Genomic DNA, 23,560 nt, shown 5'->3' with positions numbered 1-23,560 from the left:
TCAATAAGTTTGGGCCTTAATATAGGCCAAGGTTATGCTTACATTGCAATCTTAGCTTAAGCAGTGGGGCCGTGTGCAGGCTAACATAACTGGCCGTTTTGCGCTGAAAATGGTAATGCCCTACACTGCGCGTGAATGTTCTTATGTATAAATTGACCATGCCTTGACGGCACCATGCAGTGAAGGCTTTATCATAAGAACACTACACCGTTGCTTTATGTATATTACACCTCCCTTTTTTTTTGGGAATGAATTTATGGACAAAATAAATTTATTCAAGATTTTTAATAACGGTATACTTATAAATTATATTTCACATGAATTTAATATATTACAAAAAAAAAATGTTTTCATTTTATGCGGAAATTGTATTTTTTACTCTATTTAAATGAACTTTTACTCTGTTTATTTTATTTTTGTTGTTATAATTTTTATCTATTTCGCAGTTATTAGTTTTTCTATCTATGCTAACTATCTTATAGGGCCCTTTGCATCTACTATCTAGCTTATGTCCTGATTCATTCCTTACAAGTACTAGATGATCTCCTATCGATATTTCAATAGTATTTACTTTCTTATTATAGATATTTTGATTGACTACCATGTGGTTTTCTACTAATATTTGAACTCTTTTACGTGCACGTTGTAATCTAAATTTAACTTCTTTGTCGTAAGCCTCAAGGTTATAGACTGGATCTATCTCATTGGATGTCATAAAACTATAGGGGATGGGTATTTCTTCAAAAATATATTCGAAGGGACAGTGCTCATGCACTGTTGATGGCGTGGTATTGTAGCATTAAGTATAATATTCAAGCCATGTATCCCAATCCGTTTTATCTGAAGAAATATACATTCTAAGATATTCATTGAATGTTCTATGATTTCGTTCGATGGTTCCTAAAGCTTGATGGTGATATGATGTGGAAGTGAATTGTTAAATTTCTAGAAGCTTATATAGTTCTGAAGCTACCTGATTTTAATATTCTGTGCCTAAATCAGTAATTATTTTCTTGATAGGGCCGCCATACGTCAAGATTACTTTTTCAAAAATAGCTTTCTTGGAATGCTTACTAATTATTTTGTTAAGTCGCAGATGGCTGTGACCGCATATTGGTACACGTCTTCCGATTTTGGAAGTGGTCCTACTGTGTCAAGTAACACTATATAGATCAAAAGCATTTTGAGGTGTTGGTGTTATAACCATAGGTTGCTTTGTGTGTCGTTGTGAATTATTTGGCTGTCAATGTTTGCAATTTTTTACATATTGAACAATATCCTTGCGTATATTTTTCCAGCGGACATGATTTTGTAATTTTGCTAAGAATCGCGACATTCCTGGGTGGCCGGCCCAATTGGAATCATCGTGATATTTACGCATTATTGCAAGCTTTTCGTCGTCATAAATAATGGTTTTCAATCTGGGAGTGAGGGCTATACTTAAATTTTTTATTTTGGATCTTTTAATTTTGAATGCTGCAGCTGTTAAATAAATTGTCGTCTAGCGATCTTCTCAGACCAGTGCTATCAGCTACTTTTTTAAGCTGTGGAAAAAAATTATCTAAATCGATTCTTTCATTTATAGCATTGTCAAACGTGTAAATTAGTTTCTTTCCCAGAATTATTTTTTTTATCGAATTTTGAATTCGAGCACGTTTATTGACTTCTTTTGACTGAGTCGTCTCAGTGATAGCTCTTTAATATGTGACGGATTATTATTTATGCCAGTCGAAACTGGGTGCTTCCTTTGTTCTTTACTATGTAATCGTGTGGTTACTCGTAGTATAATTTGAGCTTGATGCTGGATTGATTTTATATTATTGAAATTTTAACGAGACAATGCATTGGCTGCGTAGTTTTCTTTTCCCATCAGATACTCTACAGTGAAGTCATATTCCTCTAAATTAGTTTTCATTATGGGTTTTCATAGAAAATAGGTATGATAGTGGACGATGGTCACTTTTTACTGAAAAATTGTTGTAAATGCTATTGGTAATTGTTGATTGTCGTATTCTGGACTGAGCATTGCTCCACAAGCGAATTTACTAGCATCGGTCGTGATGCAAAATTCTCTATTGAAATCTGTTATTAGTGCTGTTTTTAGATGCTGAAATGCAAAAGCACATTCATCAGTCCAAATTAATTTGACATTCTTTTTACATAAATTTGTCAATGTAAATACGCGTCCGTATTGGGCAAAGTTTGGTACAAAACGTCTATAATAGTTACAAAATGCAACAAATCTCTTTACTTCATTTGGATCTTTTGGAGTTGGAAGAATACCTTTGTCTGTACACTTGTGACCTAAGTAAGTTACTTCATGGCTGAAAAATGTATATTTGTGTCTGGATGTAGTTTTAGATTATATTTTCGGCATATGTCGAAAACATCACTCAAATTTTTGAACAAATGTTTTTCAGAACAGCCTAATACAATTAAATCATCCATGTATAAAAAGGCTTGGGACGGTTGAAGTCCGGAGAAAGCTAAAGTCATCATTCGTTGATATGAATTCGAGGCTATTTTTATACCGTATGGTATATGCGTCACCATTTTGACGTATAATTACTTAGGGCTCCAGTACAGCACAAACATTTACTTGCTTCTCGTCGTTGCCATTGGACGTGGTTGCAACCTTTGTACAAAAAGAAGCAATGTGGCAAAATTTCCACACCTGTAGCACTTAACACCTAGTCGAACAGCTGTAGGTTTGCCAAAACAAGGATATGTACTTGGATCCTTATTGTCAGCTGTTTTTCGGAACTGGAAAACAATCTTCCAAGACCATACTGTTTAACTTCCTGTAAAGTACACAAATCCACTCATCAACTTGATTTCTACGTCTGGTGCTGACAAACGACTTGGTGACTGATTGAATGGGATTTTTGCGCCATCTAGTACAATTTTTAAGACAATAGGTTAGAGGAGTGTTGCTCTCAACAACCAAAAATTTTTGCTGAGCCTTTAGTTGATCTACGTCGACCTCTGTCCTCTGTCTCGAAAAAGCTTTTTGCTTTTGCGTAGGCCGCAAAGCATTAAGCACATTTCCTTTAAATCAATTTTACCTGAGTATTTTAGAAAGGAGCTCTTGTAGAAATTAAAAAGATTTGCTTGTTGCACTCGGTGTTGACGGATTCAGACTGAATCGTCTCTCTTTATTTAATAATGGACTTAGCCTAAAGTACATAATGAGTTCATACTGAATGGTTCATACTCAAGAAGTGCTTACGGTAGCGTTCTTACGCTGCGGCCAGTCCGCATAAGTGGCCGATCCTATTACTGCACTTATGTATATTTGTTATTTTATAAACATAGCAACACAAAGTGTCGTTATGTTATGAGGTGTTACTCTTACTTTATAGTTGGGCGTATGACAACTTGTTCTAGTCTATCCCTATGAACTTTTTGTTCTCTATTTTTCCTATTCTTTATAATTACATTATTATTTTTCTCTAGACTAATGACCTCAAATGGTCCTATATAAGAAGTTTCTAATTTATGACCAGTTTCGTTTTTTAAGAAAATCTTGTCTCCTATTTCTATTTTAAAATCTGATACTTTTTAATCATTTATTTCTTTTTGCTTAATTTTATTGTTTTCTTAAAGTATTCTAGCTCTTTTATACGCGTTTTCTAATCTAAACTTAACTTCCTTAGAATAGTCTTCTATATTATATATTGGATCTATAGTATTAACGCTATTAAGTTGTATTGGTAGGTTACTTTGTCTACCAAATACTAGTTCATATGGACAATAATTATGTGTTACTGATGGTGTTGTATTAAAACAATACACGAAATACTGTAAACATATGTCCCAATCAGTTTTATCTACTGAAATATCCTATGACTTATTTCAACGGTACCTAATGTCTGGTGGTGGTGTGCTGTAGACGTTATGTTGTCTATTTTTAAATAATTGCACAAGTCATTTATAATGGAATTTTTATATCTTTTGTTTGCAACAGGAATTGCTACTAAATACTTTGTCAGGTCACATATTAATGTGATTGCGTATTCATTCCCATTTTCCTAACGTGGTAGTGGACCAATTGTGTCTACTATCACTCTGTCAAAAGCATATTGTGGAGTTTCGGTTATAATCATACGTGATCTTGTATGTTTCGTCGTTTTCGACGTCAGGCATTTTGGACATTTAGTAATGTACTTTTTTACATATTTAGTCATGTTTTTCCAATAATATCGTCTCTTTATTTTTGCAATTTTTTTATTTATGCCTGTATGACCTCCTTGAATTGGATCTTCTTGGAATGTAGACAATGTAGCTTCTTTTTCTTCATCGTTTTGGATGAGGGTCACCGGCTTGAGTAGCGCTATTCTTGAAAATTGTAAAATTTTATTGCCCATTTCTTTAAAAGATTCTATTGAAAATGTTTCAAAGATCTTTTCGGCTCGGTGCCACTTTGACTTGGCTGATACTAAGTATACCAGCTTCTTCTTCGAGCCTTTGAAAAAACTGACCTAAGTTGAGAATTCCATTGGTATACATATCCCAAATGCCAATTCTTGCTATAACTTTCTTGCCATGTTTGAATGTGGTCAATGAATCAGTTATTCGCAAGGTCACTACTTTTCGAACTTCGTCAGATCGGATATTGTTATCCTTGATAGGGCGTCTGCCACAAAGTTATTTTTACCTCTCAGATACTCTACCGTAAAATCATACTCTTCTAATTCTAGTCGCATGCGTGTTAATTTAGAACTAGGATTAACCATAGAAAATAAATATGTTAAAGGTCTGTGATCAGTTTTAACTGTAAAGTGTTTGCCATAAATATGTGGTCGAAAATGTGTTATTGCCCAATGTATTGCTGCTAATTCTTGTTCTGTAGTACTCTTATGGCTTTTACCTTTAGTGAATTCTTGTGATGCATATGCAACTGGGAGTTGGAGTCCATTATAGTTTTGAGTTAAAACTGCTCCACATGCGTGTTTGCTTGCATCCGTGATTATGCAAAATTCTTTGCTAAAATCTGGGTACTGTAATAAATTTGGAATGCTTCTTTTTACATAATCTCTTTATGTGCCGTGAATATTCGGCGAAGTTTTTTATAAAACGTCTATAGTAATTGCAAAATGCAATGAATCTTCTAGCGCGTCTGCGTCCGTAGGGACTGGATAATTATTGATGACGTCAAATTTTTTGTCATCTGGTAAGATTCCTTTATCTCTGCACCTGTGACCTTTTTTTGTCATTTTTTGTCATCTGGTAAGATTCCTTTATCTGTGTACCTGTGACCTAAAAATGTCACTTCGTGCATAAAAAATGAACATTTTTCTGGATGTTATTTGAGATTATTTTTTTTACAGAGTTTGGAAACAGCTGTTAAATTTTTAATCATATATTGGTCAGAACAACCAATAACGATTAAATCATCCATATAAAAGGAAAGCTTGCGAGGGCTCAAAGCCTGGGAATGCTATTGTCATCATTCTCTGAAATGAATTAGGCGCTATTTTTAAACCAAATGGTAATCGCGTGAAGCGATATGAACCATTGCTTGTTGAAAAAGACGTAATATTTCTTGAGTTTTCCTCAAGTTCAATTTGGTGGAAACCTGACATTAAATCAAGGCAGGAAAAATATTTAGTTCGACCCAATTGATCAAGAATATCATCAATTCTGGGGAGTGGGAATTTATCTGACAGCAATTTCTTATTTATTTGGCGATAGTCAATTACTAATCGCCATTTTTTCTCTTTAGAGCCCGGAAGAGCTTTCTTCGGGACTAATAAAAGCGGGCTATTATATGGTGATACAGACGGTTCAACAATATTTTGTTCAATTAACTTTCCAACTTGACGCTGGATTTCTTTTATTTGGCTACGCGGACATCGATAATTATACCCTTGCAAAAAGGGTATATACACTGGCGGTCATGAAAACCGCACCACTTGAAAATTTCATGTTTTTATACCCTTGCAAAAAGGGTATATTAATTTTGGTCAGAAGTGTGCAACGCATAGAAGGAAGCATTTCCGACCATATAAAGTATATATATTCTTGATCAGCATGACGAGACGAGTTCATATAGCCATGTCCGTCCGTCCGTCCGTCCGTCTGTCCGTCCGTCTGGATCAACGCAAACTCCTCCTAGACCGTTGGAGCTACAGAGCTGAAATTGCATGTAGGCTTGTATATACTGCAGGCGTTGTATATCTCGGATTCAGCCGGATCGGATCACTATATCATATAGCTCCCATAAAAATGGCAAAGTCACGAACTGTGACTTTTCTTAATAACTTCGTTATTTTCTGAGCTATTGTCATGAAATTTAGTATTTATATGTAATATTAATTACACATATAAACGACTGTGCCAAATTTGATCAAGATCGGGTGTCTATATCATATAGCTCCCTTAGGAACGATCTTTCGAAAACAGTGACTTTTGTCAATAACTTCACGTCACTTTTGACGCGATTGTTTTCAAATTAAACATTTGTTAGTTTAGTATATCTGTTAATGACTGTGCCGAATTTGGTAAAGATCGGGTTACTATATCATATAGCTCCCATAGGAACGATCGGTGGAAAACAGTGACTTTGATCAATATCTTAGTTTTTTCCTATGCTAAGATTGTTGGCCGTTCTTTCGCAAACATTAGCCTTTTTAGCTTAAACATTTTTCCACTTTGATGGCTATAGGTAAGGAAAGAGTTACCATAAAAGTTGCAAGGGTATAAAAACTTTGACGCGGTCGAAGTTAGCCCCGGCCCTCTGGTTTTGGAATCGTTCAGATAAAAATAAGAGAATAAGGTTTCTTTATTAACAATAAGATAATTTACTAGGAAAAAGACGTTATGGAGTAAAATATTTATTTCTATACTATTGATATCCTTGATTTTTGCCCCAAACAAAAAAACAGCAAAATTGACCAAAATTCAATGGTTAGCGGAAAAAATTTCTTGTGGGCTCATCTCCGAAGTAAGATTTATAACTCATTTCATTTTTTTAAAAGTAATGTTAAATGAAAATAAAAAAAATACTAATAGGTTGTCACGCCCCCTTTAGCCTGTATAACAGCCATTATTCACGACGGCATTGAATCAACAAGGACTTGCAGAGTATCCTCGGTAATAACGTTGTCCCAAACATTTTCCAAGGACGAAATCAGCTGCAACTTATTTTGTGGTTTCTGGTCTGCCACTTTTGGTGTCATTTCGAGCCATAAGTGGCCAATAGGGTTTAAGTCGGACGAATTTCCCGGCCAAGTCAATCGAGAATTCCGAAGTCCTTATACACTTTTGTTAACTAAAAAAAGACAAAATTTTTTAAATATTTTTTTAGTAATTTCGTGTTTGGAAAAGGTGACAGCAGCACTCTTCTATTGCCGGTACCAAAAACTCGTAGAATTAGTATGCAATTTTCCAAGTTGACTCTGCAAAATGCCATCGAGCCAAATGTGCAAGTATTGTTTTTATTTGATGCTGGATTTTATTATCCCTTCTCCTATGCCTCGAATATCTATAATTTTATTTGTATGGATGTCGTGAAAGACATCAGTATTTTCTTTTATAATTGAAATATCTGCACCTGTATTGGGTTCTGTCTGTAATTGTTATAACCGCTTCCACGGCCGCCTCTTAAAAAAAAAACGGCATAAAAAACGGTATTATTCTGGAAATTTTCCGTGGAGCCCGACTCTACTAAAAGAGTGGTGAATCTAGCGATGGCTTTTTTAGCCGAATCAAAGTTTCCTGATTCGATTAATAGCTGGACTCTTTGACTTTTGGTATGACTTACCATAGCATTTATTGCCACTTTGGTGGTGTATTTTACGGCTTGTTCAGTAATCTCTTTTGTGTATGAAACACAGTTATTGGGGTTTAAAAGATCTACTGATTCACCCTTAAAGATTGTTGACGGTTTTTGTATTACTTCATCAATCATTGTTTAAGAGTTCAGGGTATTACCCGCTTGACCTTTTAATTTGGATTTTATAATTTCGATTGCTATTGCTTCGTGCGTTTCTTTTATGGTGTTAAGTACACGAACCGCTCCAAGGAAACCCGGTAGATTTTTGATGTCACCATCAAAGAATGGTAGAAGCCTGGTGGCTGTGTTTATGAATTTTACCACTGTACTAAGTAAACTTATACTGGAGTTTAAATCAAAAACTTCTTTGAATGTTATCTGATGTCGCTTTAGTGCCAATGTAGCTTTTTCTTTGCAATCATTGTAGAAGGTTAGAGCTGCTGTTTGATAGTATTTAGAAAGGCTGTTGTAATGGGTCTTTTAAAGAAGCTTTATTTTTTCTAAATCGGTTTTTATGATTTTTGTGTGCTTTTCTAAAGTGCCCTCTGAGGTATTTCTATACTGGGAGAGGCACTTGATTGACTTGTGCATTTCTTGTTTGATTTCACGAGCTCCTTTTGAAATATGTTCCCACTCTGTCATAATGGGAAAATCTCTACTTTGTCAAGGTCATTGACTCGACCTATATATTTTTTCTTTACGCTTTGGATATGGAGAAAAATTTCTTCACATTCCTTGCTTAAAGATTATTTATTAAGTAATGTTTAACTTTTGATCATGCTCTCATGATATATCTATATCATTACGCAGAGTCAAAAGTATGTTTATTTTACTTTTCTATATCTATTATTTCTACATCTGAATCTGCTAAGTCTATTGTTTCTAAACTAGATTCTGCTATGTCTATCAATGCGATCGAGTCCTTGAAAAGTTCGTAGACCCATCCGGGCACGTCTTTTCGTAAAGGAGTCTTAACTGACAATCTACTATAAGCTACTTTTATGGATGTTTCCATAAGATCTACAATATTTTTTTGAAATTTGTAGTTGTTGGCTATCCAATACCTTATTTCCTTGTATTTGTAATTTACATCACCAGGAAATCAAGGAAACGTAGATATTTTTGCAGTTTTTGCAATTCTATTTCATCCATATTCTACACTAACTGGTTAGGCTTATTAAGATGGATGTATATTTTATTTTTTTTAATAGGAAAAAAAAAGGTTTTTTTTTCGTTTTGCTTACTGCCGTGGTTCCTCCATTAGGTAGAAACGATATGAGCCTGCTGCGTTGGAAAAGCAGCATACATATGATACTGTGAGATGGGAACTGGGAAATCTTCTCCCGTTATGTCAAGGTAAGTTAACCTAATTTGTACCAAGTTTACAGAGCGTTGAGGTGAGTTACTTCCCTCGCTTCTAAAGACTTCAATTAAATCTTGGACTATGCTAGGGTGCCTGTTGTTTAACTTTCTAAAGTACCTGTCAAGAGGGGTCATTTTTTGTTTGTTTGTTATTTAATCATTTATTCGAAATTTTCTTGATTCATTATTGCTTGTGTGCATATGTATTTATTAGACCTTATCTAGATCATTATACAAAGATACAATAATGACATCTGAGCCCGTATCGATCAAACAGTCAAATTTTACGGCATTCAGCGACACCGACTTGCCCCGTTTTCCTATATTTATTTTACGAACCGCTGATAACTTTCTGCTCACTGGAACCGTAATTAAAACAATATTCTTTCGCTTAATGTTTTCAACTTTCAACTTTCAACAATGGACAAGAGCAACGTAGTTTATAAAATACCATGTAACGGGACCAATGAAGAAAACTGTGATAAAATATATATAGGGACAACCAAATCGAGGCTAAAAACTAGAATATCACAACATAGATCTGACTACAAACTTCGTCAACACTCCAATGTACAAAAACGACACTTATGGCCCACTGTGACGCCAGTGGGCATTCACTAAATTTTGACGCAGCATACATAATAGACCAACAACAACATTACAACAAACGTTATATTTTAGAGATGTTGCACATAATAAAAACCCCGACAAATATAAGACTTAATTATAAGGTAGATACAGACAACTGCGCGCATTTATACAGGCATTTATTAGGGACAAGTCAGTGTGTAGCTCCACGTCACAGTGTGCGGACGTGTAAAAATAAAAATAAGTAGGTGTTTCTTGTTGTTAAATTATGTTATGTTAAAATTAATCACAATTAAATGTTTTTATAGTTGCCCTGGAGACGACCACCGATGAGTGGTCGAAATATATCGGAAAGAAATAACAAACTATTATTATTTTGTTTTATTCACCCAAAAAATTTGACCTCGAGCCGGCAAAACATACAACTAACAATAAAAGGTCGCAAAAAATCAACAATTAAAAAGGCTAATGTTTGTGAAAGAAAGGCGTACAATCTTAGATTAGCAAAAAACGAATTTATTGATCAAAGTGAATGTTTCCCAACCACTGTTCCTGTAAAAGCTTGACTATATCACATAGTCACCCGATTTTAATTATGTTTAACACAGTCATTAACAGATATATTAAACTAACAAATGTAACTAACAAAGTAACGAAGTTATTGACAAAAGTCACTGTTTTCGAAAGATCGTTCCTATGGGAGCTATATGATATAGTCACCCGATCTTGATCAAATTTGGCATAGTCGTTTATATGAAACTCACCAATATTCAATTTCACGACAATAGCTCAGAAAATAACGAAGTTATTAAGAAAAGTCACTGTTTGTGACTTTGCGATTTGTGGGAGCTATATAATATAGTGATCCGATCCGGCTGAATCCGAGATATACAACGCCTGCAGTATATACAAGCCTACATTTAAAATTTCAAATCTTTAGCTTTAACGGTCTAGGAGGAGTTCGCGTTGATCTAGACGGACGGACGGATGGACAGATGGACATGCCTGTTTGAACTCGCCTCGTCATGCTCATTAAGAGTATATATACTTTATATGGTCGGAGATGCTGCCTTCTATGCGTTGCACACTTCTGACTTCTGAAAATGAATATACCCTTTTTGCAAGGGTATAAAAACACACAATGTTAATCAAATTACTCTTTTGCCTTTGTTTTTTGCAGCAACTTTGTGTTCCCCGTGATCTATTTTGTTTTGTCTGATGGCAAAATGAATAAGCAAATGAATTTGAACGCTAAGAAGCGATGTAATGAAAAAACATGCTGTAGCATGTTCACATATCCAATACTAGCACTTAGTCACAATATTTATATACAACCATTCAAATTTAAGTACCATGCATTTTTGGTAACAAGACCACACATAAGTTCATAGGACTGGACAGTGCTGAGTCGGCATGTTTAACACGCACGATGGCTCTGTCACCAAGTGAACATGATAGGTCCTCTCCCCCTTGCGGCGACTCTTCGCCAGCCTTATACATAAATATGTAAACATTTATACATAAGCAGACCGCTCCTCTGCCGGCGTCACTGGCAGCGTAGATACGCGGTCTTTAGCTGTACAAGACAATTGTTACAGAATTAAGAATATTGAATAAAGAGAACTCAACACGAAAAGAAATGCTTTGATATTCACTTAAAATCACACAAATAATATAATAGGGTGATCCATATGATCTTTACACTCTTCTCGTCTTTACGCACACACATTTACAGCCCACGCCAAGCTCTTAATGAGTGTGTGCCTTCCCTATGCTTACCCGGTGGTGAGTGACACCAGGACACAAACATCATTGGGGTACAGATCTGAAATTATCAATTGTGGCTTCTATATACTGCGAGGGTTCTATATCTCTGGTTTTCAAATGATTTAGTGATTGTTTTATCACATCCGCATTTGATCAGATTTATGAGAAATGTAGCTTGTTTTGTGCATTTGTTAATTACATAATCGTATCGAAACCAACTAGGTTTTCTAAACAATTTATCGTGTCGATCGTTGTTATCAAAGTTACATGATATAATCGTCCAAGCTTTACGGAACTTTTCCGGCCCCTAGAATATGAATAGTATAAAAATTTACCGAATTGGTACCGCAGTTTTTGATCTAGTACTCAATTTTCGACTAATCATATCTATGTGATATAGGGAACCTTGCCGCATATTTTTCAGATGAAAACCTTAAGGCTTATTAACTAAAACGAACTAGGTAGACCTTGGTTTAAAATATTTAATGATAGTTTCATTATGACACGGATTGGTTTGGTATAGTACATACCTACAGTTCCAAGCTGACTTTTGAAGAGACAAGACGTGTGTACGGAAAGTTATTTTGCTCGTTAGCTTTGTTAGTTTTGGAGAAAATCAGTTCTGTTTAATTTGCGGGGGCGGAAATGGGCGTGGCAAAATTTTTATAAATAGTCAATATCTGCGCGTCTATTAAGCTAGCTTACATACATACAAAATTTAATGTCGGTAGCTTTTACAGTTTTTGAGAAAATCTGTTTTATGTAAATTCCGGGAGCGGAAGGGGGCGTGGCAAAAAGTTGGAACAATTATTTTCTGCGCGCTAACTAAACGAGTATATAACCCAAATTTGATGTCTCTATCTGCTATACTTTTTAAGAAAAACAGTTTTATGTAAATTCTGTGGGCGTAAGGGGGCGTGGCCAAAATTCCAATGAACTCTATATATTTACATACCACACGAGTCTACATACCAAATTTGGTGGCTCTAGCTCTTATAGTCTCCGAGATCTAGGTGTTCATACGGACGGACGGACGGACAGACGGACATGTCTAGATCGACTCGGTTGTTGATCCTGATCAAGAATATATATACTTTGTGGGGTCGGAGATGCTTCCTTCTGCCTGTACATACATTTTGGCGACTTTAATCTACCATTTCACCCTATGGGTGTATGGTATAAAAATGGTATACAAGCTCTAAAGTTGCTGAAATTACAATTGCTGTGACCTTTTCCGATTATACTTTGTGAACATTCTACCCTCAATGTCTGCAAAGGTGTTATTTACTCAAATGATCTCCGCGGCCTACTTGAAGATGTCATCGAAGAAGAACTAAAAGCTCAAGACAAGGCTATGGGTGTATGGTATAAAAATGGTATACAAGCTCTAAAGTTGCTGAAATTACAATTGCTGTGACCTTTTCCGATTATACTTTGTGAACATTCTACCCTCAATGTCTGCAAAGGTGTTATTTACTCAAATGATCTCCGCGGCCTACTTGAAGATGTCATCGAAGAAGAACTAAAAGCTCAAGACATCGTTACAGCGAAGAAAATAACGAGAAATGTTAACAACGAACTGGAAAAAACTGGATTGATCATTCTTACATTTGCCTTACACACAACACCCGAAAATATTAAAATTGGGAATGAACTGGTGAAGGTTCGCATTTATATACCTGCCCCACTCCGTTGCAACAAATGCTTCCGGTTTGAACACATCACCAAACACAAGTGTACTTGTACATAGTCTGGACACACTAATTTTCTGTTTCAGTTAGTTGTTCTCTTTCATCGTACCAAATCCTATTAAAAAGACCATAAATGCACCAATCTTTTATAAATTCATAATCCATATTTATATATAATTATGTTAGTACTATTTTGGACTGAACAACGAGTCCCCCATTTTCAGAAACTAGCAAGACACTGAAGGAAGGGCATTTTCAGCTGTTCATTAAAATAGCAGTAACAACTAAGAATTAAAATCTGTCGATTCCAAATTAATTAAAACTTTAAATTCAGGTCACCTTTGGTTCTAAGGACTTAATACTTAGTCCTGAACCAATTATTGGCAAAAGCCGGTTGGCACCTGCACCGCACCGACTCCAGTCCGATGACTCCAATCCGACGTCTGAGATGGCCCTGGCATTACATCGATTCTTTCGAATTGAAAACAAATTTTTTGAGCTTGCTGCTAGGTTTTGGGTCGTTAGACCGGTGGTATGTCCATTTTATGGGCATATTCCATATGATATAGGAGAGCTTAACCTTTTTTATGATGTCAACGTAGATATTTCGATTCATATTTACATGAATCTTATACAGTGGACCAAGTCCTTTATATGAGAAACAAGTCCAAATCATGCCCGATTGCTTAACTGTTTTAGCGTGTCGTTTGGGCGACGTACATAGTGTTTAGACCCTGCACCGCCAAACAGGACTACTTTAAGGACGCCTGGCACGAGAATATTACGCTACTTTGCAATATGAAGATTCATATGGAGTTTTGTCAAAGTACCAAAAGTGATTTACAGACTTCGACTTCGCGATATTAGCTCTTGTTCTAGGATAGAATAAAAAAAGCATAAAAGCTTCTGCTCTCTGACGTGACGGTCGTGTTTTTGCATAGCTCCTGAGTTTTTATTAATATTTATTGTTTTCTCTCAATTTTGAATTGTGCTTAGTTTGTTTACGCTTTCACTTTCTTGTTTGCTTGACACCCTTGTGTCTCGGCTTATAACTGTTCTTGCACTCTCTCTTGTGCTGTGCACTCTAGCTGTCTCTTTGTTTTCTTTGTAATTATTGATTTTTTATCGATAATTATCTTTGTGCTGTGTATTTAAATTTTTCTATATATTCTTATATATATAAATTTTTTTTTTTTATTTTTTGTTTGCCTTGTGTTTCGTTTGGCTTCTTATTCACTTAAAATGTGCTGGCCTCAATGGCCGCGACTACGACAAATTTTCTGAGAAGTCGCCCAAGAAATGTAACCTTGAGTTACCTCGTAAGCAGTCGCCAGCACTCTCTATTACATCGTCTCCCATTTTACTTTCGCCTACACCATCTTCTTGTCCCTCTTTATGCTCTTCTTTTCAGATTGAAGTACCCATTGCAAGCCCTGGTGTATCCAATCTATCCCTCACGGGAACTCTGCTCAATCACAGGATCATGCTGGCTCTCAATCACTTGCGGATCCCAATGCTCCTCCGCCTCCACTAACTGTAATGCCTCATCGCAAACAATTATTTATCTCTAGGCTTGCTCCAGATACTTCTGAGTCGTCCGTGGCAGCTTACATTGGCAATATATGCCCTGCTAAGGGCCTAGTTGTACACGAGTTTGCGCCCAATAAGCGCTCCCGTCCGTTGCCTGTCCACCTTCCTAATTTATCTTCTGCTTCAAAAAACTAATAACGTCTAGTCTTTGCATTCATTATCAAAATGTAAGAGGACTTCTTACCAAGCTCTCGAACCTGTTCTGTGATAGCCAAACCTTTTCGGCTGACATATTAGCTTTCTCTGAAACTTGGCTTAACTCCTCTGTTTTGGATAATGAAATTCTTTCTAATAACTTTATTTCTTATAGGCTTGATCGTGTTGGTCGTCGTGGCGGTGGAGTACTCATTGCTGTTAACTCGAATCTGTGTTCAAGTGTTGTGCCGACTGATCTGCCCTTAGGTGTTGAGTTTATTTTCATCGAAGTTACATGTTCCAACTTTAGCTTATATATTTCTTGTTCACATATTCCTCCAGCTTCTGATATCATGACCTACATGCACCATGCTGATGCTTTGCAAACTATTTTTAATCGTCTTAAAGATCGTGATTCCCTCATAGTTTTAGGTGATTTCAACTTGCCTAATATTTCTTGGCTTGTTGATGATAATCTATCTTTCTTAATTCCTTCATCTTAACATGTTTTTCTTAATAGCCTACTTGAATGTCCGCTATATCAGTTGAATTCTTTCCTTAACTTCTTCTAAAAGAATCCTTGATCTTGTTTTTGTTTCTGATCCCACTGTTAGTGCTGTATCCCGAACACAGCCTGAAGATCCCTATCACCCTACCATTGAACTTACCATTTCTTACAATTCCGTTACTAATTCATTTAATAATATCGCAAATTCAAATTCATTAAAACAAGTTTCAATCTTCTTAATAGCCTTATTTTCTCTTTTGATTGGTCATTTCTATTTGAGTGCTGCGATATAGATTCTGCAGTGAAGTTTTTCTACTCTACTCTTAATTCTCTAATTGATAAATGCGTTCCTTATGTGAATGTCTCTACCGTCTCCAGCGCGCCAGTCTGGTTCACACGTAGGCTCTCTAATCTCCGTAACATTAAATCGAGATATTTTAAAAGATTTAAAAAAACTGGTTCGCGTCTTGACTATGCAAATTACTGTATAGCCAAATCTCAATTTTGTCTTTTAAACACTCAATGCTACAATAATTATATCGTTCGCTGTAAGGTTGAATTTTATAAGAACCCCAAAAGATTTTATAACTTTGTTAATTCCAAAAGACGCCCTAATGTATTACCCTCCACCTTCAGACTTAATGACCAGACTGCTAATAATGATTCAGATATTGCAGATCTGTTTGATAAATTCTTTCAGTCGACTTATTCTACTACTGTTTCGGAACCCACACCCTATCCCTTTTCAATCCCACATTTAAATTGTATGTTTTTTCCTAGTATTACTGAAGACTGTATTATCTCTAGCTTGTCATCTATGACGTCTTCCTTCGTTCCCGGTCCTGATAATATACCTAGTTGCATCCTTAAAATGTGTTCGAATTCCCTATCTAATTGTAAGCCTTTATCTCGGTTATTTTTTATATCGAGTGAGTCTTGTACCTTTCCCGATATTTGGAAAGAGTCTTTTATTATTCCGCTTTTTAAAAAGGGTAGCACAAATCGGATGTTTCTAACTACCGTGGCATTGCCAAACTTTCGGCAATACCAAGGCTGTTTGAGAAAATTATTACGTCTTCCCTTCAACACCTATCCAGATCCACTATTTCTCCTTGTCAGCATGGCTTCATGAAAGGTCGTCGTCGCTTACCAACCTTTTAGAATTGACTACCCTTGTACACCATGGCTTCCGTAAAAAGTGTCAAACTGATGAAACTATTGGCTTGGTTAAAGTCGTATCTTATTGGCAGATCCCAAAAGGTGTCTTTTCGTTCCTCGATATCTAAAACTGTTCGAGTTACGTCAGGTGTACCCCAAGGCAGTCATCTGGGCCCCCTGTTATTTACACTGTTTATAAATGATTTGCCTTTGGCCTTGGCTCATTCACGCGTGGTCATGTTTGCGGAAGACGTCAAGATTTGTTATTCCTATAATGATCGTTCTTTCCAACTGTACTTGCAATCAGATTGGTGATTGATGATTCTGTGATTGGTGCCACGTTAATAAATTACACCTTAATGCCTCTAAGTGCTCTTTTATGACTTTCAGTTGTTTGTCTCCGTTCCTAGCTCATTACTCTGTTAAGTCTGTTCTGTTAGATTGTGTACCATCGTTCAAAGACTTACACGTTATGTTTGACCCAAAACTTTCATTTAATGTTCATATTTCTTCTATTGTCAATAGAGCATGCAGCCTTCTTGGCTTCATTAAACGTTGGGCCAAAGAATTTGATGATCCCTATGTAACAAAGGTTTTATACACTTCGTTAGTTCGCCCTACTCTAGAATATTGCTCGCCAGTGTGGAATCCGCAATATGATGTTCACCAGCGTAGTATTGAATCGGTACAGAAGCAATTCCTTAAGTTTGCGTTACGCGGTCTTAATTGGGACCCGAGTCTTCGCCTACCTTCTTATTCTAGCAGACTTCCTATTAATCTTCCTTCACTTTACAACCGTAGGCTTGTTTTTGGCATTCTCTTTCTCCATAAACTAGTCAACGGCGAAGTCACTTCTACTAATTTACTAGATACGCTATATTTTTGTGTTCCCTCACGTCGGACCAGAAACTTTTTTCCTATTCACCTTAGTAGATGTCTGACTAACTACTCTCTTCATGAACCTTTTCGTGTTCTTTGCCAATCTTTTAACAACCTCCTTTCTCACCTAATTTCTCCTCATCTTTCTGTCACTTCTCTTCGCGCTATACTTTTTAATCATCTACAGTGAAACCAATAATAATATTCTGGACTTGGATTGTCTGCAACTCATCCCTGACCACATTGGCTGTGACTTGGGGCATAGCTGGCACCTTATGCAAATAAAACACCTCAATCGGGTCGGGGATGTTTAGTTGTGTATATAGCTAAGCTATCTTTTTCAATTAATTACTATCTGTCTTTAGCTTAAGCTTTTTCGTCGACTCCTGTGTTAGTTGACGTAAATAAATAAATAAATAGATTCTACACCGACAAGCGACACTCCTTACCGACACATTGTATATCTCGGATTCAGCTGGATCGGACCACTACCACACTACCACACTATAGGCACGATCGCTCGAAAACAGTGACTTTTGTCAATAACTTCGTTACTTTTAACGCGATTGCTTTCAAATTAAACATTTGTTAGTTTAATATATCTGTTAATGACTGTGCCGAATTTGATAAATATCGGGTTACTATATCATATAGCTCCTATAGGAACGATCGGTGGAAAACAGTGACTTTGATCAATATCTTATTTATTTTCTCTGCTAAGATTGTAGGCCATTCTTTTGAAAACTTTTTTCCACTTTGATGGCTATAGGTAAGGAAAGAGTTACCAAAAAAGTTGCAAGGGTATACAAACTTTGACGCGGTCGAAGTTAGTCCCGGCCCTCTGGCTTATAATTTATATTAAATATTATAAACACAAAATACATATAAAACTAATGTGCAAATTCGTTGTAAAAGCTGTCTAAAGCTGAGACAACACAAATAAAAATAATAATAGGCAAATTTCTCGGTTTAACATATGTAGCAATTAATGACTGTGCTAAATTAAGATCGGGTGACTATATCATATAGCTCCTATAGAAACGACAGGTCAAAACATTAACTTGTATCATTAACTTCTTTTTATATCATTATTAATTTCTTATCGATAATTATCTTTGTGCTGTGTATTTAAATTTTTCTATTTATTCTTATATATATACATTTTTTTTTTTTTTTTTTGCCTTGTGTTTCTTTTGGCTTTATAATGGCTTGTTGTCTACCTACTTGCAAGCATTCTGATCGTTTTGATGATCAGTATAGAGCAATATCTTGTTGGCCTTGCGATAATCTTATTCACTTAAAATGTGCTGGCCTCAATGGCCGCAACTACACAAATTTTCTGGTTTGTCTGTGTCTAAGCCTGAGCTTGGCTTAAGCAGCTTGATTTTAACCGTATGTATAGGGATCTTCGTTTAAAGTTTCTTTCTTTAAACAAACTGGCCAAACAGCTGTCTAACGAGTGTGACTCTAGCGTACTTTTATTGTCGCAATTCAAGTTTGTTCCACCTTCTGAGAAGTCGCCCAAGAAATGTACCCTTAAATTGCCTCGCAAGCAGTCGCCAACACTCTCTATTACATCGTCTCCCATTTTACTTTCGCCTACACCATCTTCTTGTCCCTCTTTATGCTCTTCTTTTCAGATTGAAGTACCCATTACAAGCCCTGGTGTACCTCATTCTATCCCTTACGCTTGCTCCTGATACTTCTGAGTCGTCTGTGGCAGCTTACATTAGTAATATATGCCCTGCTAAAGTTTTAATTCAAAAGTTAAGGTTTTCTAGGCCTCGCGAAATCTCTTTTAAAATTACAGTACCCAATGAGTATTTCTCAGCTATGGTTGACACTAATTTCTGGCCAGAGGGCCTAGTTGTACACGAGTTTGCGCCCAATAAGCGCTCCCGTCCGTTGCCTGTCCACCTTCCTAATTTATCTTCTGCTTCAAAAAACTAATAACGTCTAGTCTTTGCATTCATTATCAAAATGTAAGAGGACTTCTTACCAAGCTCTCGAACCTGTTCTGTGATAGCCAAACCTTTTCGGCTGACATATTAGCTTTCTCTGAAACTTGGCTTAACTCCTCTGTTTTGGATAATGAAATTCTTTCTAATAACTTTATTTCTTATAGGTTTGATCGTGTTGGTCGTCGTGGCGGTGGAGTACTCGTTGCTGTTAACTCGAATCTGTGCTAACGACCTATATGCAAATGATGATGCTTTGCAAACTATTTTTAATCGTCTTAAAGATCGTGATTCCCTCATAGTTTTAGGTGATTTCAACTTGCCTAATATTTCTTGGCTTGTTGATGATAATCTATCTTTCTTAATTCCTTCATCTTAACATGTTTTTCTTAATAGCCTACTTGAATGTCCGCTATATCAGTTGAATTCTTTCCTTAACTTCTTCTAAAAGAATCCTTGATCTTGTTTTTGTCTCTTATCCCACTGTTAGTGCTGTATCCCGAACACAGCCCCTAGTAAAGCCTGAAGATCCCTATCACCCTACCATTGAACTTACCAATTCCGTTACTAATTCATTTAATAACATCGCCAATTCTCGTCGTAGATGTTTTCGTAAAACAAATTTCAATCTTCTTAATAGCCTTATTTTCTCTTTTGATTGGTCATTTCTATTTGAGTGCTGCGATATAGATCGTGCAGTGAAGTTTTTCTACTCTGCTCTTAATTCTCTAATTGATAAATGCGTTCCTTATGTGAATGTCTCTACCGTCTCCAGCGCGCCAGTCTGGTTCACACGTAGGCTCTCTAATCTCCGTAACATTAAATTGAGATATTTTAAAAGATTTAAAAAAACTGGTTCGCGTCTTGACTATGCAAATTACTGTATAGCCAAATCTCAATTTTGTCTTTTAAACACTCAATGCTACAATAATTATATCGTTCGCTGTAAGGTTGAATTTTATAAGAACCCCAAAAGATTTTATAACTTTGTTAATTCCAAAAGACGCCCTAATGTATTACCCTCCACCTTCAGACTTAATGACCAGACTGCTAATAATGATTCAGATATTGCAGATCTGTTTGATAAATTCTTTCAGTCGACTTATTCTACTACTGTTTCGGAACCCACACCCTATCCCTTTTCAATCCCACATTTAAATTGTATGTTTTTTCCTAGTATTACTGAAGACTATATTATCTATGACGTCTTCCTTCGTTCCAGGTCCTGATAATATACCTAGTTGCATCCTTAAAATGTGTAAGCCTTTATCTCGGTTATTCTTTATATCGAGTGAGACTTGTACTTTTCCCGATATTTGGAAGGAGTCTTTTATTATTCCGCTTTTTAAAAAGGGTAGCAAATCGGATGTTTCTAACTACCGTGGCATTGCCAAACTTTCGGCAATACCAAAGCTGTTTGAGAAAATTATTAAGTCTTCCCTTCAACACCTATCCAGATCCACTATTTCTCCTTGTCAGCATGGCTTCATGAAAGGTCGTCGTCGCTTACCAACCTTTTAGTATTGACTATCCTTATACACCATGGCTTCCGTAAAAAGTGTCAAACTGATTTTATTTATACTGACTTTAGTAAGGCTTTCGATACGGTTGATCATTCTATGCTTCTCGCGAAACTTAACATCGTGAGTTTTTCCCCGAAACTATTGGCTTAGTTAAAGTCGTATCTTATTGGCAGAACCCAAAAGGTGTCTTTTCGTTCCTCGATATCTAAAACTGTTCGAGTTACGTCAGGTGTACCCCAAGGCAGTCATCTGGGCCCACTGTTATTTACACTGTTTATAAATGATTTGCCTTTGGCCTTGGCTCATTCACGTGTGCTCATGTTTGCGGATGACGTCAAAATTTGTTATTCCTATAATGATCCTTCTTTCCAACAGTACTTGCAATCAGATCTCGATGCGTTCGGTGATTGGTGCCACGTTAATAAATTACACCTTAATGCCAGTCGTTTGTCTCCGTTCCAAAGAATTTGATGATCCCTATGTAACAAAGGTTTTATACACTTCGTTAGTTCGCCCTACTCTAGAATATTGCTCGCCAGTGTGGAACCCGCAATATGATGTTCACCAGCGTAGTATTGAATCGGTACAGAAGCAATTCCTTAAGTTTGCGCTTAAGTGTGACAGTTGGGCCACTTTGTTGCTGATTGCAGCGACAAAGGATCACGAAATTTTACCATTTTGTCCAGTGCACAGTGCAAACAAAAGTTTAAAGACTCAACTTGGTGTGTGAACAGCAGCGTGACTGGTTTTGGTACTGTGTGTGTCAACATAGGAAGATTCAGTGATGACATATTGAACATTTTGTACGTGAAAGAATTGCAGACAAATTTCATCTCAGCTTCAAAAGCAACTGAGAAAGGCTTTTGCATTTAAAATTGGTTGGGCAATAATAGAAGATAAACAAAAGATCGAGATATTACGAGCTAAAGAGTGCGATGGCTTGTTTATTATTGAACCCAAAGTGAAGAAAAGTCTGTACTTCGGTATGCATAATAATGATGTTTTGAAATGGCACAGTCGATTTGGCCATTTGAACTTTGCAAGTATTCAAAAAATGTCGAAAAATGAAATGGTGCATGGCCTAAAGATTAAAGAAAGTAATCTAACAGAAAATAATAAAGTCTGTATCGGTAAAGAAATTTGCCAAAGTATCAGAAAATCGATCGAATGTGTTGTTGGGCTTAGTGCATACGGATACATGCGGTCCTATACATTTATACATGATTGTTCACGATTTGTTTTTGTATATTGCCTGAAGACTAGTGACCAATTGTTTAGTTTATTTTAGTTAGTTTTAGTTTCATACAGAAACAATCCACAGACCTTTTTGGCCGTTAATATATTGATGCCCTTATCATCATTAACTTTGGCAGTTCCCGAATTGAAAAGTACGGTGCATCCATTTGAAACCGCTTTTCCCACTGATATAAAATTGTATTGCAAGCCTGATACAAATAAAACGTCTCTGAGCGTTATTGCGTACCCAAGTTTGCTGTGCACAATCACTGTTCCTCTGACTTGTGACGTCATAGAATAATTTCCTGCCAACTCAAGTTAATAAAATAACTCACGGTGCGCACACATGTGTGATGTGGTGCCACTATCGATAACCCAATCATCGATATCCATCCGATTGTTAATGGCAACGCCAGCAAAAGATAGAGGTTATAGCGCCTTCAATATTGCTCCTTTACGCGCACGTAGCGCGTTAATCAAACTTTCAACGTGATTATCTCGGAATTATGTTTTTCAAAAAGTGTCGTTGCGGTGACCACAATAACTTAAAAAGTTGTTAACGGATTTCAAAAAATTTTTTTTTTCATTTATTCGTGATTGAGTTGGTGTGTACTTGACCGAAGCGGTTTTTTAAATTATTTTTATACCCTTGCAAAAAGGGTATATTAATTTTGGTCAGAAGTGTGCGACGCATAGAAGGAAGCATCTCCGACCATATATAGTATATTTATTCTTGATCAGCACGACGAGACGAGTTCAAATAGCCTTGCCGTCCGTCCGTCCGTCTGTCCGTCCATCTGGATCAACGCAAACTCCTCCTAGACCGTAAGAGCTACAGAGCTGAAATTTTGCATGTAGGCTTGTATATACTGCAGGCGTTGTATATCTCGGATTCAGCCGGATCGGATCACTATATCATATAGCTCCCATACAAACGCCAAAGTCACGAACAGTGACTTTTCTCAATAACTTCGTTATTTTTTGGGCTATTGTCGTGAAATTTAATATTGGTAAGTTAATTATACGTACTATAATTAACGACTAAACGACTATGCCAAATTTGATCAAGATCGGGTGACTATTTCACATAGCTCCTATAGGAACGATCGGTGGAAAACAGTGACTTTGATCAATATCTTCGTTAAAAATTATCAACGCTCTCGAGGAAGACGGACGTGTTTTTTTTAAGCTCCCGCGTTTTAACTGATTTTATAATTTTTTTTATTTTGTGTTATCGGCATCGCGATCGAAAATTATAATTATAATATTAAATCTAACTTGCACCATATCACTCGTTTGCGTTTTTGTGTGTTTGTGTTAATAATTTTTAACAACCTTAATTCTGTTAAAACCTTTATTGGTTTTTTCTTTTCTTTCTCTCTTTCCCA

The 23,560-nt window shown here is 36.3% G+C and overlaps 1 protein-coding gene across 5 annotated transcripts in view; it reads right to left on the bottom strand.

Annotated features, from left to right (window-relative positions):
- The window catches only part of LOC6653161 (membralin), a 128,641-nt gene that overhangs the window by 47,531 nt on the left and 57,550 nt on the right, over positions 1 to 23,560 (bottom strand). Inside the window, exon 11 of one of the 5 annotated variants that reach the window (XM_047009928.1) lies at positions 6,761 to 7,273. The exons of the other annotated variants lie outside the window; for them this stretch is intronic. Coding sequence (XP_046865884.1) covers positions 7,270 to 7,273 — 4 coding nt within the window. The 3' untranslated portion in view covers positions 6,761 to 7,269. Of the gene's footprint in view, positions 1 to 6,760; positions 7,274 to 23,560 lie in introns of those variants that run through there. 5 annotated transcript variants of the gene reach the window in all.

The sequence above is a fragment of the Drosophila willistoni genome, assembly GCF_018902025.1.
Source record: "Drosophila willistoni isolate 14030-0811.24 chromosome 2L unlocalized genomic scaffold, UCI_dwil_1.1 Seg168, whole genome shotgun sequence".
Classification (NCBI taxonomy): domain Eukaryota; kingdom Metazoa; phylum Arthropoda; class Insecta; order Diptera; family Drosophilidae; genus Drosophila; species Drosophila willistoni.
This window is presented reverse-complemented; position numbering and strand designations above follow the sequence as displayed.